Raw genomic sequence first — 17,891 nt, 5'->3', positions numbered from 1 at the left:
TTGGCTTTTTATTTCCTATAAACTAAATGTAATACAAAAAAAACTATGTATAAAATAAATCTAAAAAATAAAAATAAACAAAAGGAAGCTCTAGTGAATAAAAAGGTTTCTTTTTTCTGTGTGTGTTCAAATTACAAAAACAAAGAAACAACAAATATACAAACTTAAAAATAATAATAAAATAACTATAATTATTATAGTACATAAAAAACTAATTTTTTTAAATTAAAAAAATAAAAATAAATTCGAAAAGAAAGGTTTTTTGGTTTTTAGAATTTGTTTACAAAAGAGGAAATAAATTCAGCAAAAATGAAATAAATATTTTCAATCATTTTAAAATGACCATGGAAAGTAAAAAAAAATAAAAAAGAAGAAACATGTGCCTGCACAAAAATATATAAAAAAAGTTATATACATACATATTTAATATATGTATGTATATATTTCATCATTTTTTGAATTTAAAGAAAATATAAATTCTTAATGGGTTTTGGTATATTAAGTACGCTTTTAAGTGCGATTTGAGTTTTTGGCATATTTTTTTGTTTTGGTTTTTAGATCAGCAAAAAGGTTATTTTGAAAGGAATTTTAATTTAAAGCACATTAAAACTTCAAATGAATATTATTTTTTATAAAAAAGAAAATTCAAATCTCTCTTTAATTCATTAAGATTTTTTGATTATAAAAGTCAAATGGTGCCGTTGATGTTGTTGCTGCTGCTGCGGCAGATGCTACATTAAAATGATGCTGCTGCTGGTGTTGTTGCTGTTGGGAGGACGGTAAACTTGTATGCATATTGGAGGGTGATGGCCCACTGAAACGTGGAAAACCGCCGCTGGCAAAAAATCCTGGATTTCTATTCATTGGCGAGGGCATGACACCGCCACCTCCATGCATTAATGTTGCAGGACCACCCGGAGGTGCTAAACCTCGGGGATTGGCAAAATTTGAGGGACTCAATAGATTCCAGTTGTTCATTAGATGAGGCGGTTGTCTTACAGCGGATTGTTGTTGGAAAACAGCCATTGCTGGTAAATGGTGGATGTGTTGTTGCTGCTGCTGATGATGGTGTTGTTGTTGCTGCTGACGCAAAACATTAGCCATATTAAATTTATTACGAAAATCATGCATATTCATGTTATTATGATGAGCTCTTGAGTTGCGTCTAGAGGACGACGTCGATGTTGTTGATGATTTACCCATCCCACCCGATGCGGCCATTACTGACCCCATCGCCGTGGAGACGTTATTACTATTTGTTGTGGCGCAGGCATTCGTTGGTCCATTGTCGCTTACCTATTCCCTGTATGGTTTGCAGTAGGAGTAACGGTGGTTCATGTGCTGGGAATAGGAACCGGAATGTGAGAAACGTTTCAGGCACTTGGAACATTGGAAGGGCTTCTCCCCGCTATGCAATCGCTTGTGTTCCGTCAAGTGGTGCTTATGTTTGAACGCCTTCGGGCAGTCCATACACTGATAGGGACGTTGGCCGGAATGCTCGTATTTATGTCTCGCCAGCGAGCTTTGTTTGGCAAATGCTTTATCACATTGATCACAAATGAAAGGCAAATCTGGATCACCGGCATGACCGTGCGTTTCGGCCTTGGCCCGCTTCGGTTTGGGTGGCAAAAGGGCGGCCGCAGCCTGGGCTTGAGCATGGGCATATTCGTCTTCGTGCGAAATCCTCGATTCATCATCACGCCATGAACGTTTCTCGGAACCGGGGCTCAGACTGTTGCCTCTAAAGTCTAGGGTGGGACCCATTTTAATACTGTTCATTAGTGAATGTTGACGGGCGTAGTCGGCTGAGCCGGGTGTCATCTGGAATAGTGCCTCCATGGGCATAAGACTGCGTTGAGCAGCCGCCATTGCAGCGGGCATCATGTATGGAGGTAATTGTGAAAATGAGGGGAATGCAGCAGCACCGCGTGGTGTGGAAGTCTGTTGAGGACCTCCCAAAAGAGGAGCTTCAATGGGTGAGGGTGTTTGGCGCATATTGTGAGGTAAGTTGGGTGCACCATTTGCCTGTGAGGGTGCTGCAAAATACAAAGCTGCGGCAGCAGCTGCAGCCTGGGCTTGTTGTTTGAAAACAGCTGGCACAGAGGCTGCCGAGTTGGGTGACAATGAGGTGGGTGGTGACATTTTGCGGCTCAAATTAATGGCTTCGGCCAAATCTCCAGTCACATTGGCATTCTGCAAGGGTGCAACACCATATAAAGGAGAATGCTGTTGCTGGCCATTGCCTGAATTGCGTTGTGGCTTAACCGACAAATCCAAAGGCAGCTCATCAGAATTTCCAACTGGTTTGCTTAGTGTAGCTTCTTCAAAACTTTGCGTTTGACCTGTGGGCATTGGTGGCAACGATGGCAAGGGGAATGCTGATTTAATAGTCGAAGTATTGTTGTTGTTATTGTATTGCATTTTACGTTCACGTGAGCGATTATTTTGGAACCACACCTGGACAACACGAGCATCTAATTGCAAGCGAGAGGCAATCATACGGAACTCTTCACGGCTGGGACGTGAATTAATGGCGTAGTGCTGTTTCAAATGTTGTTGTTGTTCCTCGGTAATGGCCGTGCGTACACGAACCTTACGTTCGGCATTACTTTCACCACCACTGGAGCAGTCGTTGCGAGAAATGCTATCACGTTCATCCTGATCATCTTCAACATCACTGGCCGCCATAAAGGAGCTGGAGTTGTGAGATTGTTCCAAAAGATGTTGTTGCTGTTGTTGTTGGTATTGTTGTTCCAATTCCTGTTTAATAAAACCGCACAACACCTTTTCATGTTGCACCAATTCTGTGGGATGATTAAATTTCTTATCACAGCGACTGCAACGTAATTCGGCAGCAGCTGGGGCTGCTGAGGTGTTGTCTGTATCTTCAGAGGGATTTTCCTCACCTACAATTGCTGCTGGTTCTTCTTCTACCGATTTGTTGTTAATTTCCTCCAATTGCTCTTCTGATTCATCCAATTTTTCTTGTTTGATTTGAGTATTAATGTTTACAGGGGAATCAATGGCATCACGGCTTTCAGTTTGTTCTTGTTTAATTGCGGAAAGATCGGCATTTTGTGCTGTTTCATTGGCATGGGATTTTTGTGATTCTTGTTGAGATTCCTTGGTTTCATTTTCAGCTACTTCTTCTTCTTCATGAGTGGTGTGTTGTTCGGCTTCCTTATTATCCACATCGCCAGCTTCCAAATCCATTACCAATTTTGGTTCTTCTTCTTCATTTAATTCCAAAGTTTCTGAGTTGATGTCTTCCTCCTCATCGGCATTGCTGCTGCTATTGGAAATTTTCAAATCTTTGCTATTGTCCTCTTCTTCATCATCTTCATTGGGTGTTGTGTACTGATGATGTGTAGGAGGAGGAGGTGTTAAGGTGTTTTGTGATTGTTGTTGCTGTTCCTGTTCCGACTCCTGTGGATGTTGCTGTTGCTGCTGTCCGGCAGCAGTCAATTCCAATAAACGTTGTATACTATATGGATGGATACGGGGATCCAAAGCCATACTGTAGAATGGATTGGGGAATGAAGCTAATAGGGCAGCATTCATGGCACTGTTATAATCACCATATTTGGGCAGCAGATTTGAATAGAATGGATTTGGGGGTGTGTTGGCACCAGCATTTGCATCACCGGCAAAATAATTCATGGGATTGGTTAAATTGTTGACAAGGTTATTGGCGGCCGCTGTATCATTTTTACCATTCGGTGAGGTGTGCTTCAAACTGTTCGGTGATGTATTGGCCGATTTGAGTTGATTACGACCGCTATTGTTGAGCTTCAAACCCATGCTAATACATTTCTTGGAGGTCATGTGCGATGAAAAGGAACCGGAATGCGAGAAACGTTTGCCGCAGTTATCACAACCGAATGGCTTTTCGCCGGAATGTATGCGCACATGTTCCTTCAGGTGATGCTTAAACTTGAAGGCCTTATCACATTGATTACATTTGAATTTGCGCAACAGAGCCGATTCATCGTGGCTAATCATGTGCCGCTGCAGGCGATAGACATTGGCGAAAGCTTTGTGGCAAATTTTGCAACTCTGGAAAGAGACAAGGAAGAAGAAAAAATTGATTAATTAAATGGTCAATGACTTGTATAAAAAAAAAAACTACTTGCAAAATTTAAATTGTTATCAGTTTTGCTATTTCATAAATTGTCAAAATTCTGTGTAGAGATAATGACAATAGTGCGTAAATATATATTTCCTAGTGGGTAGTCTGCGAGAGAGAGCAACTGTCTACCACTCTCCTGTTTTGTTATTTGATTTTTAATTCATTCATTCACTTATTCCTTTTCTTTTATTAGTTTTTGCAAAAAAATATTTACCAAATTATGTCCCAATGATAATTTCAAATTCATTTCGATGAATATTTAACAGAATTTTATACATTTCTTTGAAAATATATTTACAATGACACGTCTCGGCACGTTACAGCACAGCTGAGTGATGCTCTCTGTACTAAACTCAATTTAAGACTGTCAAAAAGGTGCAATCACACACTTTTGCCGTGTGTAATGCAAAGGGGCGCACACACACGTTCGTGTTGTTGTTGTTGCTGCTGCTGGTTTTGCCGACAATGATTGCTGTCATCATCGTCACGATCATAACAACAATCATTGCTGTGTGTGTGCGTTGTTGTCTGTCTACCGGCCGTTGGGGTTTTTTGTTGTTGTTGTCTCTTAATTGTCAATTAAGCTTTGTTGGAGGTAGATGAATGTTTTGTATGGCTGTATGTATGACAAAAATATGTACCCCACCTTATAGGAAAACGAACAACAACAACAAATAAACATAAAGGTGGAGAATTACACAAACAACAACACCAATTACAAATCACAAGGTGTAAATAACATCAAAAGAACAACAAAGAAGAATCCCCCCAAAAGAGATGACAATCAGAGAGCGAGAGAGAGAGAGCAAAACAAATGCTACTTAAACCAGAAGATTGACTGCTGTGAGTGCTCCAAATAAAAGTGGGTTCAATGATTGTGTTTTTTTTTTTGATTTGTTGTTGTTGCTGTTGTACGATTGTACGCCCCCTGCAAAAGTAATTGTTTTATTTGTTTATTTATCTGCATGCATGTCGATAATAAACCGCACACAACACACACAGGCATACATACGTACTGCTGCCGTATAATAACTATGTGAAGTAAAGGAAATAAGTAGGAGTTTAATGAGCACAACTCTAAGTGTCTTTGGGGGGAGAGAGAGTGTAAAATATGTGTGTTGGGGCGAAGCGAATGTTGACAACATTTATTATCCAAACAATAACAACAAAATATATGAGAAAATAAATGCAAAGGTGCAATTGATGGATATGGCAGCATACGGTGGTAATAATGTTGTTGTTTCTTTTGGAGTTGAACAATAACAACAAATAAGGGACTGTGAGAGATGTTCTCAGTTTTATTAGAGTAAGGCAAATACATGAAGACACGTATCCACCGCGAAACAAAAGAGTTTAAATTAAAGGATTTTTAAAGAAAATACAGTAAGGGCTTGATATTGGCAAAGAATATGTAAATAATTTTATATTATTTACTGAATAAAAATAATATTAAAAAATCAATATTTTTATAAAAAAAATTGATATGCTTTGGCAGCCATTAGTGTTTTTGCTTTGTTTTTTTATCTTCTTAAAAAACCAAAAGTTTGCATATGGTCCACTTGAAATTCGTGTACATTGTAGAGAATGCTACAAAAAGCCAGAGTATAGGTATAATTTACCTTTTGAAAAAGATAACAATAAACAAAACAAACATCTGGTTAATAATAATATACAACAACCTGAATAACAAAATTGTTCCAGGGCCAATATGTTGTTGTTTCATTTTCTTCTAAGTGCTTAAATTAATAATTTCAATTAAAAATTGGCGCCTATTTTTTATGGAATATTATTTACGCTATTTTTTCCATCATATTTTTGTTCGCCTTTAAATCGATTGTGATGTGAGGTTTGAAAAGCTGTTAAGAACAAAAAACGTACTATAAATGTTAATTAATTTGCTTCAATTAAAGATGGGTTACTTATACACGCTCAGCATCATCATCACGATGCCTATATACATATAGCTCGCCGTGTGTTATATTTGCGGTATAGTAACCAGAAATCATGAATCACTACCGCCATGCCATTTGTATTGAAATCTTTGTCTGTATGTAAGATGGAATGCTGTTGTTTATAGAAACTGAAAACAAGGCTTGATTGTGGTTTTTTGTGTGTATTTCCATTTCAGTTTCATTATGGATAAAGTTCAGTATGCAAAAAACAAACCTAGGCATACAACATGTGTGAGTAGTTTTTTTACAACTATCAAATACTGAAATGATATATCAAGGGCATGTATGTATGATGTCCAGTGTGATGTGTGCCATAAATCGAGCTGCTATGACTAATATCATTAATTAGCGTTTCGTTTTTTTCTGCCACGGTTTAGTCATTTGAAACCTCTTGAAATTTGTAATATTTGATTGTGTGTGGATTTTATTCCTCGGTTTTTACAGGTTTTTATTAAATGAGATGAGATCATATTATTTTGTACGGAAAAAATACACAATTCATTGGGAAGTTTTATTTTTTGTTTGGGGCTTTTTATTTATTTTCTTTTTTCCTACCCAAAATAGCCGCACATGTTTATGGCCACAAGTAAAAAAACCAAATACAACAGCAGAAACCATTTATTGTTATAAAAACAAAGACAAACGTCAAAGCCGTCAGGCCGTTCAATTCAATTGTCAAAATATTTTGAAGAAACAATTTCTAACACGTTACCGGAAATTTAATATAAAATTTTTTTACCAAAAAAGTCCAAAAAGAAGTCATTAAACACTGTTTTCAAAAAACCATTTAGGCATATTTTTTTTTAACAAAAACAAAAAAATATCCATTTCCTGTTTGCCACATCTTGCTAAAAAAAAAGAAAGCTTTTATTTTGTCTACAAAAGCAATATGTAAACATTGTTACTTAGACATATTGGCTACAACACACAAACGCCATATTTGTTCCCCTTCTATTTATTTATCTTCTTTCCATTCATTGGCTACAGAAAAATGCAATGTTTCAAATTTCAAACACAACCACAAATACCTGTTTCCATGACAATTTTTGTTGTTATTGTTGTTTTCTCCATTTATTCAACAAGTCATGACAAACGCAAACACAAATGGCTGACTCTACCTGTTACCATAAACACTCACACACAAACAACAACCAACTAACCAGTAACAACAACAACACACCTGTTTTATTTACCCATCTCCCAAATTGCCCACTTAACTCTCATTAACTCTGTCATTATCTAACACTCTTTTTTCTCACTCCCCCCAAATGTCACCACTGCAGAGAGTTGGAGTTGGGAGTTTGGGGTCAATTGAGATGTAATTAATCTCTCATTGATTAGTCTTCAGTGTCATTTTCGCGAGTTAAGTTGTGTCGTGTGCCGTCCGTTTGGTTTTCTTATGCAAACAAGTGTGTGCTTTTAATCTATTGATATTATTGAAGAAAAACATATAAAAAGTGTAAAAAATAATTTTCAAAAGTGTAAAGAAAGTCGTTGCAACGAAAATCTAATTGGAAATTGCAAAGAAAACCAACAGAAATATCCCGCGAAATGTGCGCGTCGTTTTTGTTATTTGCCGGTAGTTTGTGTGCGTGTGTGTGTCGTTTTGTTTCTTTTGCCTTTCATATTAAAAGAATGGTTTTAGAAAGGGATAAGAATAAAAAGAAAACTATTGAAAACCATTAAATAAATGTCATTGAATGAAAATCTATTGGAAAATTACAAGAAAAGTGCCGTGAAAAAGTGTTTGTTGTGTTTTTTCGCGTTTCGTTTGATTATGCGTGCGTGTGTGTTTTTTTGCCTTGTTGCCCCTTTTATTCAGAGAAGTTTGCCTTATAAAACAACAACAAGAACAAAATTGTGACGTCTTAAAAATGATTATAATTTGGTGTCGTGAACAAACAAGAAGAAGAATGATGGTAAAGAAGTATCGCAAAATGCGAACAAAACTGAACCTGTTGCAAATACTTCCCCCACCTCCACCACCATTAACGGTTGTCGTTGTATGACGTCATTGTTGGAGAGCCTGCCATGAGAGTGAGCGAGATGTGATTGATGTGTTCTTCGTGTAATTTGCAAATTCAGGGGAATTTAATGAAGAGAAAAAATAAATTAAATGGAGAATGGCTCCAAAAATGGGAAAAGAAAAAAAGGAAATTAAATAAGGAAATATCAATAGAGTTGCCAGAATGGAAATAATAAGTGAAGTTAATGGCAAATGGAATTTATCGGATAAAAGAAAACAAATGAAAGGAAAAGCAAATACGGAAAAGAAAACAAATAAAAGGGAAAGTAAATACGGAAAAGGAAATACAAAATATGATAGTGTACGGAGTTGCCATAAATTTTAAATAAATTAAAAAATCGTGGAAATGATAAAAATAAAATATGAAAAATGTTAAATAAAAAAACGTGAAACTATAAAAAGGTAAAAATAGAAAAAAGAGCGATTATTTACAAAGTGTTGTGGTTTTGGCAAATTGGAGTTCGATATAAAAAAGAAAATAGTTGTAGAGTTGCCATATCATAAAAATTAATGGAATAATGTGTAATTTAATAAAAATGCGGAAATGGAAATAATTATTATAGTGTTTGGAGTTGCAATAATTTGAAATAAATTAAAAAAAAATGAAATTATAAATAAAGAGCGAATAATGGGAAAATTAAAAAAATTAAATAGAGAAAATTTCCAAAGTGTTGATGTATTGATAAATTGATGTTCGGTTTAAAAATTAAAAAAAACGGTGTTGCCATATCATAAAAAATAAGCAATTTAATAAAAATGCGGAAATTAAAAATAAGTGAATTTAATGTCGTAAAAAAATTAAATTTAATGAGATTCAAAGCGTATAGCAAAAAATAAATTAATTTAACCAATGTAAAATTTAAATAAAATTAGCTGTGGTGGTGATGGAGACCTCAACACAAAGATGACCAAATAATTCTGTAAATGGTAAGTCAGTACTTAAATATTTATAATTAAACTTAAAATATAATTTTGTGGTCATACCCCAACCAAAAATCTCATTATTTTTACTAATAACCTTAAATCAACCTAGATAGTTATTTTTATTAAAAAACACACAAACACGTGCCACAAACTTAATGAATCATTCATAAATATTTTGTTCTAATATAACAATTCTTAAAATCCCCTTTATTTAGAATACAAAAGCGTAATTTCCAAATGCAATTAAATGATAACGACGGTGATTACCTTGTTTTAAACAAAAAATAAATATTATTATAAATAAAAAAATATTGAAAATAAATTACGTTGAAATATTTTTTTCAATATTTAGAAATAATTTTGAAAGACAACACAATTAGTTTCTTGTCATGTTGCGGTTAGCAGTTTTTTCTCTCTTCAAAAGTAAAAATCCCCAAAGAGGGCGCCAAAATTTTCTTATAAGAATTTAAGCCACCACGGTGAGGCATCAAACGGAAGGTATTTAAAAAAATCCTATCTAAAAAATTGTCTTTTCGATTTTATTTTTGTGTGTGTGACACCCAGCATGGTGTGGCATATTTTAATAGTCATAAAAGCTAACTGTCAACAATGACACATGGTTGCCAGATTGCCTAGGATAGGCGCTTGTACTACTACATACACTTGAAGAAAAAACATGTTGGCTATGTCAGTGTTTTCCGTTTGGGGCTGTCATTTCGTTTCGTTTTCTGTTTTTGGTTTGATTTCAAAATTTTTGAAATAATTAGCATTTTCAGTAGAGGGAAACATGCAAACACACACTCACACATAGAGAGACACTCATCAAAGGGATTGACGTGTGTGTGTTTTATTTCAAGAGGGGTCGATCGGAGTGATGCTTTTTGCTGCTGTTGTTGTTGGTTTTTTTTTTGTTGTGGCTGATGGCACCTGTTGTATTGAGATTTTTTTCATTGAAACTTATTTTTATTGATGATTTCTTTTAAATAGATTTTTTTGGTTTTCGTTTTTTATTTTTTGCTTTGCAACGCAAATGTCAATTGTTCGTTTTTTCTGCTTCCTATATACCATACCTACCTTGCTAAATATTTTATTTCTTTCTTATCAATTTCTAAGATGTATGAAATAATAAATTGTTGTTGTTTTCAAACACCAACGACCTAATTTTTCTGTATACTGTTTATTATTGTTTTAAATTTACTATGAAAAAATTAAAAAACCTTAGATGCGTTATCGCGCCAAGTTTGAAAAGCATGTTTTATTTTCTAAATTCCACACGTAAAAAAGTGAATGAATTTTTCTAGTATTCACAAATTACGTACAAGTCGCGCCAATACAAAAAAACCTTATCTCATACCTTTTCTGTTTAAATAATTGCTATATATTAAGAAATATTCAACGTAAAATAGAGTAATGAAAACGTTCATTGGACAATCAACGAAAGTGGGCTACACACTCGCAGCACTGCAGAGCGTAAAAAAGATCAATCTTGGGGGTTATCATAGACCCCTTCGAAAAATGTGTTGTACACTTTTATTTTGTCGTCAGCAATATTTTTTTGGTTAATTTTTTTGTTGTTGTTAAATGGAATGAGTTTTTGTTATACACTCTCGACCCATAAGTTCAATAACATGATTTTTTTGTTATTTTTATATTCGAAATAATCATCGCCTTCATCTTCATCATCACCTATTGATTTACGTAGTATTTTGTCAACATTTTAAAAGCATTCCAATAAATATTTTTTCTTGTGGTCAGTTCACTGATTTTTCTCAACCACTGTGTCATTCTAGATTATCGTAAAATTAATATGGTATTTCAATATACTGTATTAAAAGAACAATCATATTTTACTTTAATTTAAATACTCATAATTTTTGTGGTTACTTGAATGCTGTAAGCCACCAGAAGAAAATTAATGTGGTATGGTAAAAGGCCTTTAAGAAGTGAAAAGAACTAAGTCAAAAATTTATAAAAAATATATATGTAATATAGAAAATCGGTTCCTAGTCTCATAATAATAGCAAAATTTAAGTAAAAACTTTTTATTTATTCTTTTTTCAAAATCGAATTTGATTTCTGTAACATTTTCCATATATCCCAAAATTTAATTTTTTTGGTAAAAAAATATCGAAATCCCATCACCATCAATATTATTTACGATATTCATTTTGTGTCAGCAAATGAGCTGTAATATCAAAAGAGTTGAATTTTCCTATAAATTTTCACCATAGCATACGAGTGGTGGTCGGCCATCTGCTACCGGTCCTCCCTTCTCCTATGGATTTTTCTCATGATTTTCTTTTTTCCTTAGCGTTAAATTAATTTTTCGTTTTTCGAAATATGTATTATTGTTGTAAATAAATTTACTCACAAAAGCGGAAAACGTGACGGCCTCAAACAACTAATCATTAGCACTTATCGAGGGTGTGTGTGGGGAAAGAACGAAAGATGAGAAGAAATCCCCAAAAGTAAAATTTTTGAAACCGCATAATAGTGTGTACATACAATGGAAATTAGGTCTCCTGGGATCGATCTTCTGGTGATAACAACAGTGCTTGAAAATTTTGATTTTAAATTGATGATCGTGTGCACATGTTCGGAGGGGGAGCTTCTTTTATAATTTATGGGATTTTTTCAAAATACTATTCAAGTGTATGAAATTCAATTAAGGAACATGTGAGGTAAGATAATTTAATTAACAGGTGGATGAATCACACAGGAAAACGGAAATTCAATGAGGAGGAAATTCAATCTAAGAAGCCGGAAACATCGATTTGAAACTGAAAATACTATTTTGACATATTTGCATTTAAAGTTAAATCTACTCACTGAGAACCTTGAAAACAATAAGGAAATTTAATCGGAAGGACCTCTAAGAAGCCAGAAACATTGATTTGAAGCTATTTAATAATATTTTGACATATTTGCATTTAAAGTTAATTCCACTCTCTGAGAACCTTGAATATACAAAATTTATTTTTTAGTTTTTCATTATAATTAACAAATATACATATATAGATGTGTGTAATTAAAAACTGTATATCTCCCATGTAGAACATAAATTTTAAGTTACCCAAAAGCAAGCCGAAACAAAAATATTTAAATTGCAATAATTTTAAAATAAAGTTGCTACAGGAAAAAGTTTTTAATAATTTGTGCATGCACACACGCACACTCCCATACATATATGGCTATTTTTTAAAAATTATTGGAGTTCACATGAAAATGAATTCTTTTAGTCCATATATATAATTTTTTTTCTGCACTCGCTGGCCTGTTGGTGCATATACTGACTGGTCCAGGGTTATATGCGTAAAATAAATTGCTTTTAATTTTTCACTTTACGTGGGGAAAAAACGCAGTGGTAACACAACAACAATCGTCATCAGCATCATCGCAGTCGTCATTGTTATTTACTGAAGAGCAAAAAGTGAGAATGAAAGGGGCAGAGGGTCCAGGAAAAAAAGTTGACCTTTTGAGAGTTGAACTGAAGGTTTTTATTCTGCTACTGCTCGAGCTATATTTGTTCTGCGTTAAGCACTTGTAATTGTTTGTCTGTGCATTATGAGCTTTCATTTCAGTCAGAATGGCAGGCAAGCAGTCAAGTCCGGCAATTGCTACGTCAGGTCAGCTGTCCATAAAAGAAGACAACAGCATTTTGTTGCCTTCAACTTTTTTGTCGGTGTGTTTGTGTAGCACCTAAAGTGGATGCAATTTTTCAATTTCGAAATGTAAAACTGTGAAATGTTGGTTTCGTTTTTTTATATTCCTACCTCTAGTGAGAAATGTCGCTCCCTGCTTTCATCTGTCTTGTGGCTCCCCATATTGCTGTTGCAAATTTGAAGTAGCCAAAGGATGGGAGAGAGAGTTGTGCACACAAAGGTAACAAATGGCTTCAATGGTTCAGAAATTGTTTAAATAAAAGATAAAAAACCATCATCAACAAATGCGCAGTTAAACAAATATTTAATTGTTGCAAGCACACAATGACGATGATGATGCTACATACATAGATGTTTTACAGTGGAATCAGTTTCGGAGAGAGAACAAAAATCATTTACAGTTGGAAGTTTTACTCCTCCGTCATACGAAAAAAACTTCGACTTATGGGGACTTTTTTAGGGGGTCCCACTGTATATTTAAAAATGCCCTGACCATTGACTGAGTGAATGATTTGTTTGTGTTAATGTTGTTTGGCTGTCTCTTACTTCCACATAAGCTTTATATGGAATGTGGAAGGAGAGACAAAACAAAGAGCAAAAACACGAAGTTGACCAATAATTTATGGCCAGTCATTTGGTCAGCAATTATATTGTACTTGTATATGAACAGAGAATTTGACCTTTTTTCCAAGCCATTGCAGGAAAAGTATATTTTTTTACAGTAAGAGATAGGGGAGACTGGGGCACCTTCGGCACTTTTTTTTTAGAGCTCTATATCTCAGGACTTATTCAACATATATAACAACTTTATGGCTGATTATTGTCCTCTGACACTTAATTATAAAAAATAGTACCAAAAAGATATAAAAAAATAGTATTAGTTAAAAAATTTTACAGTTTTGTAAAAAAAGTCAAATTCGCCGATGTGCCCCAACCCGGGGTAGCTATTTGATGGGGCACATTCGGCACCATAGTTATAGCCGGGTAATTTTCGCTTTCAGTCTGGTTGAAATTCTGATCCTATAAAGGCACTATTTGGTTTTAATACGCGACACAATGTTTGAATTTTAGGGCTATATTTTCTAGCGGCGGACGTTGAAACCTCAAAGTCGCACACACCATCAGAAATAGGGTTTTCTATCGCATTTTCGTTAATACAAGCACGTTTAGTTTTATATATGTAATTTCGAACCATATTAAAGGATTATTTTTAAAGCCAAACTCAAAAACATTTTAAGGAAATAATATTGCACAATCTGTATATGGCCGAATGTGCCCCACTTTAAGATGCCGAATGTATTACTTTTTATAGTTTTTTTCATTTTTTTCGATCAGTTTTGTAAAAACATTATATTTTTAAATATTTCTATAATAATACACATCGTAGTTAACAACTTTTTAATACTATTGTCTTAAAAATTTCAAAAGTTTTATACACGAAATACTTACGAAATGAAATTGAAATATTACAGAAACATTTATAAAAATACAAAAACCCATGTATCTAAAAAAGCTTATTAGCTAGAAATTTCAAACTTTGTGTCAGTTATTTATTTCGATTCTCGATACCTATATATCGAAACTAGTGATGTACGGTGAGAGCTTCATATCGAAAACGCGAATGCCGAAGGTGCCCCGATGCCGAAGGTGCCCCAGTCTCCCCTACTCTATAATTTCCCAAAATATTTTTTTTTTCAAATTTAAAAATTTAATTTTTGTTTTTTTATTAAAGCTATGTAGTTCGTTTTCCAATCATCATATGATGTTACCATTTAAGTATTCATTCATGGGTCCATTTGTTGCTGCTGCCGCTACTCCTGTCTGACACTCATCTCGTGGTGTTGACCATTTAAAAATGATGGTCAACAGACCGAACGACCTATCAACGAACATCAACAGTTAAAAATGTTTAACTGTAAATAAATGTTCTATCACCCACCCCAGCCTCCATCAATTATTGTGTGTTTGTGCGTCTATATATACAGATATTTAAACATTGTAAACAATTTAATGTTTTTTTGTTTGCAACCGGCCGGATTCATCCGCACCCTTGGCGGCCGATCGACCTTTTTTCCAACCATCATGTGGTCAAGTGGGTGATGCCAAATCCATGGCATTTGAAGCCACCATCCTCGGCTCTGTTGATACTATTCCTTTATTTGACCTATGAATGTTGGCTTTTGTAGACTTTGCTGTCCACTCTGGCTTATAGTTCAGTTGAGTCGTTTTGTTTTTGTTCAACCATTGCTGCATTGCAATGTTGAAAATGTCACCACATAGTGGTTAGCCATATACTTTATATGACCGAGAGAGAGCGAGCAAGAAATGTTGATGGCGAGCCGTTTATATAGTAAATATATCACATGTGCGTTAAACTGGATTTAAATAGTAGGCAAGCAACAGAACTGGCTGTTTTTTTTTGTTCTGGTTTCAACCTCATAATTTGCTTTAATTTTTATTATTATTTGGCATATAAACAACAACCAGAAGAAGAGTATCAACAAAGCTTAATGCTCAGGTTTTTTGGGCTCAACAAATAGTTAATAAGTTTTAAATGCGATTAATCTGTGCAAACGGGCGCGCCAAAAGCTATAACATATGCCACTATTTGCATAATTAATTGGTTTTCACACATAATTGTATTATTGTGTCCACTGGTGGCCATTGTTGGTTAACAAATTGCCAACAAAATCCGATAAAACTGTGCGTTCGCTCAGGTTCATTTATGATTTTGTTTTGTGTAAAATAAAAATGTGTTAAAAATTGTAGCAAATTAATTACTATTGTCCATAGTTTTTTTATATGAATTACAACTTTTGACATATTTGCATTTAAAGTTATTAACAAATATCTTAAATAAATTTAAAATCAGAAAAATGTGGAAGCTAAAATGTGAGGATGAGGTGTAGAAATGTCAGGTGGAAATCTATATATTATTAGACAAACAAATTTTGACATATTTGCATTTAAAGTTATTAATAAAAAATTTAATTCATAAAAATGTTGAAGTTAGAAGGAGGAGACTTGTGGAACGGAGATATCTGGATTATGTAGCGGAAAAAAGAAGAGATTTGCTCTGCCTATTCATATTTGACGTATTTGCATTTACAGTTATTAAAAATCCGATTTTTTAAATATTGACGTATTTGCATTTAAAGTTATTAAAAATCCGATTTTTTTTATATTGACGTATTTGCATTTAAAGTTAATAAAAATCCGAATTGATTGAAATTATTTAAAACCTGTCGCCATTAAATTTTCTACAACCAAACATAAAGTATTTACTCGAACGCCATTTTTATTTGTATTTCCAAGTATATGAATTCTTATCTCTTAAAAAAAGTAAATACAAACTATGAATGAATGGTTAAAACGTAGGCGTATACCTCTTTAATTTGTAAAAAACACTTGCATTGTTTTTGTAGTCTACACTCAACCGCATTTCCGTTTTGTAGTGGAACAATATCAAGAGACTAATAATAAAAAACCCGAACCTAAAAGGTTAGATAGTAGTTGTACTAAACACTCATCCACACATTTTTAAACAGTAAATGGAATGGGCCTATCATAAATGGGTTCTTTGGACTAGGCAGCAAGATATGGTTATTATTATTTTTTCTCCTTTGTCTTGTACTGAGTTTATTTTTTTATCTGTCAGTCATAACTTTCAATTGTTGTACACTCAACCACCACTACACCCATAAGACGGACAAGCAAAACTGGAACTGATAAGATTTTTTGTTTCATTACAACTACCTAGGCATGGAAGACAAAAACCAAACCAACCAACATCAAATGTCACACTTATAATAGTTTCGATGTTGTTGTTGGATTTTTTCTTCTTCGTCGTCTTTTACTGATAAGAAGGTAAAAAACTGAAACTTTTTTCCTTTTCAGAAATGGCGTCTTGGACCATAAAAAAGAAGAAAAACACTATATACATAAATACGTATAGAGAGGAAAATTATGACCCTCATCTGAAAAAAAGAAATGATGCCTAGTAGTAACAGTTACAGTAAGGTGATAGCTTGCCATGACATTATCACAAAAACATAAATTATAATTTCTGTTCACACACACCCCTCCCTTGTCCATAGAGAGAAAGTATGGGTCACTTGCCTTACCACCTTCTCATTCCACCCCATATTTACTATCATGACCATAAATTCATTTCTAATGTGTGGTGTTTTTTTCTAAGAGTCATTTTTTTTTGTCGATGTTCTTGCTTTGATACAAATATGAAATAATCTTCACAGATTGTTTACTTAATAAAAAAAAAGAACAACAAAGATATGCAATGCATGTTTAACTTCCTGTTTCCTCCATTAGTGGGGTGGCGAAGGGCGGCAGAAAATCATATAAAAAAGTTTCCATCGTCAAAACTTTGATGGAGCACATAGAGCACCAAAAAGGCCACTAAACTACCTATGGTTATGATATGAGATTTGTTTTTTTTTTTTATTTTTTTGTTCCATAAGTCTCGAGGGCAATTTTGTTTAGGAAACATTTATCCATATAGGCACATTTTCATTTTATGCAAAAATATGGCCTAGAGTTAAGACAAAAAAATCAAGGGGCGTCTACCACATCAAAAACGAAGGAGAATAAAACCTAAACGAAAACTAAAACTAATTTTGGTAAAATGTTTCATAAATGGTGGTTAAATTTTTTAAGCTATGGACTTACATGGAAAACTCTAGGAAACCTTTTGCAAAGGTAGGTGTATTATTCAACTACTATTATTTGGAGTTTAATTAATATTTTTTATTATTTTCAGTTCAGAAAAAGACCAGTTCCCAAAAATGGATTTCAATTTTAACGTATTTGCATTTAAAGTTTTTATTAAAAAATCCATCAAATTTTAATTCCAAGCTCAACTTTGCCCAGAAGTGTATACAACTTCTAGGGACATTTCTGATGCCAAGGTATGTATGTATTAAATTCTTTGATTTTCAGGAAGTACCAGTTCCCAAAAAATTGATTTCAATTTTGGCGTATTTGCATTTAAAGTTATTATTTAAAAAAACCCTGATAATTTGTCCCTCAAGACAAATTTGTGATGTCAAGGTAAGTGTTTTTTTAATTATTTTATTTTCAGGATAAATCAGTTCCACGAATGGTTTTCAATTTTGACGTATTTGCATTTAAAGTTATTATTTCAAAAAACCAGACCATTTGCCCCACAAGGCATATTCAAT

General features: G+C 33.9%; 1 protein-coding gene across 1 annotated transcript in view; it reads right to left on the bottom strand.

Moving 5' to 3' along the window:
* Positions 1 to 1,254: 1,254 nt before the first annotated feature.
* LOC133322963 (zinc finger protein 1) overlaps positions 1,255 to 17,891 on the bottom strand; it is a 34,017-nt gene continuing 17,380 nt past the window's right edge. The window contains exon 4 of the mRNA XM_061531914.1: positions 1,255 to 4,056. Coding sequence (XP_061387898.1) covers positions 1,297 to 4,056 — 2,760 coding nt within the window. The 3' untranslated portion in view covers positions 1,255 to 1,296. The remainder of the gene's footprint in view (positions 4,057 to 17,891) is intronic.

Source organism: Musca vetustissima, unplaced genomic scaffold (assembly GCF_032173495.1).
Source record: "Musca vetustissima isolate MV318-11 ecotype Yass unplaced genomic scaffold, APGP_CSIRO_Mvet_v1 utg26809, whole genome shotgun sequence".
NCBI lineage: Eukaryota > Metazoa > Arthropoda > Insecta > Diptera > Muscidae > Musca > Musca vetustissima.
The sequence above is the reverse complement of the archived record's forward strand: the minus strand, read 5'-3'. Positions and strand labels throughout refer to the sequence as shown.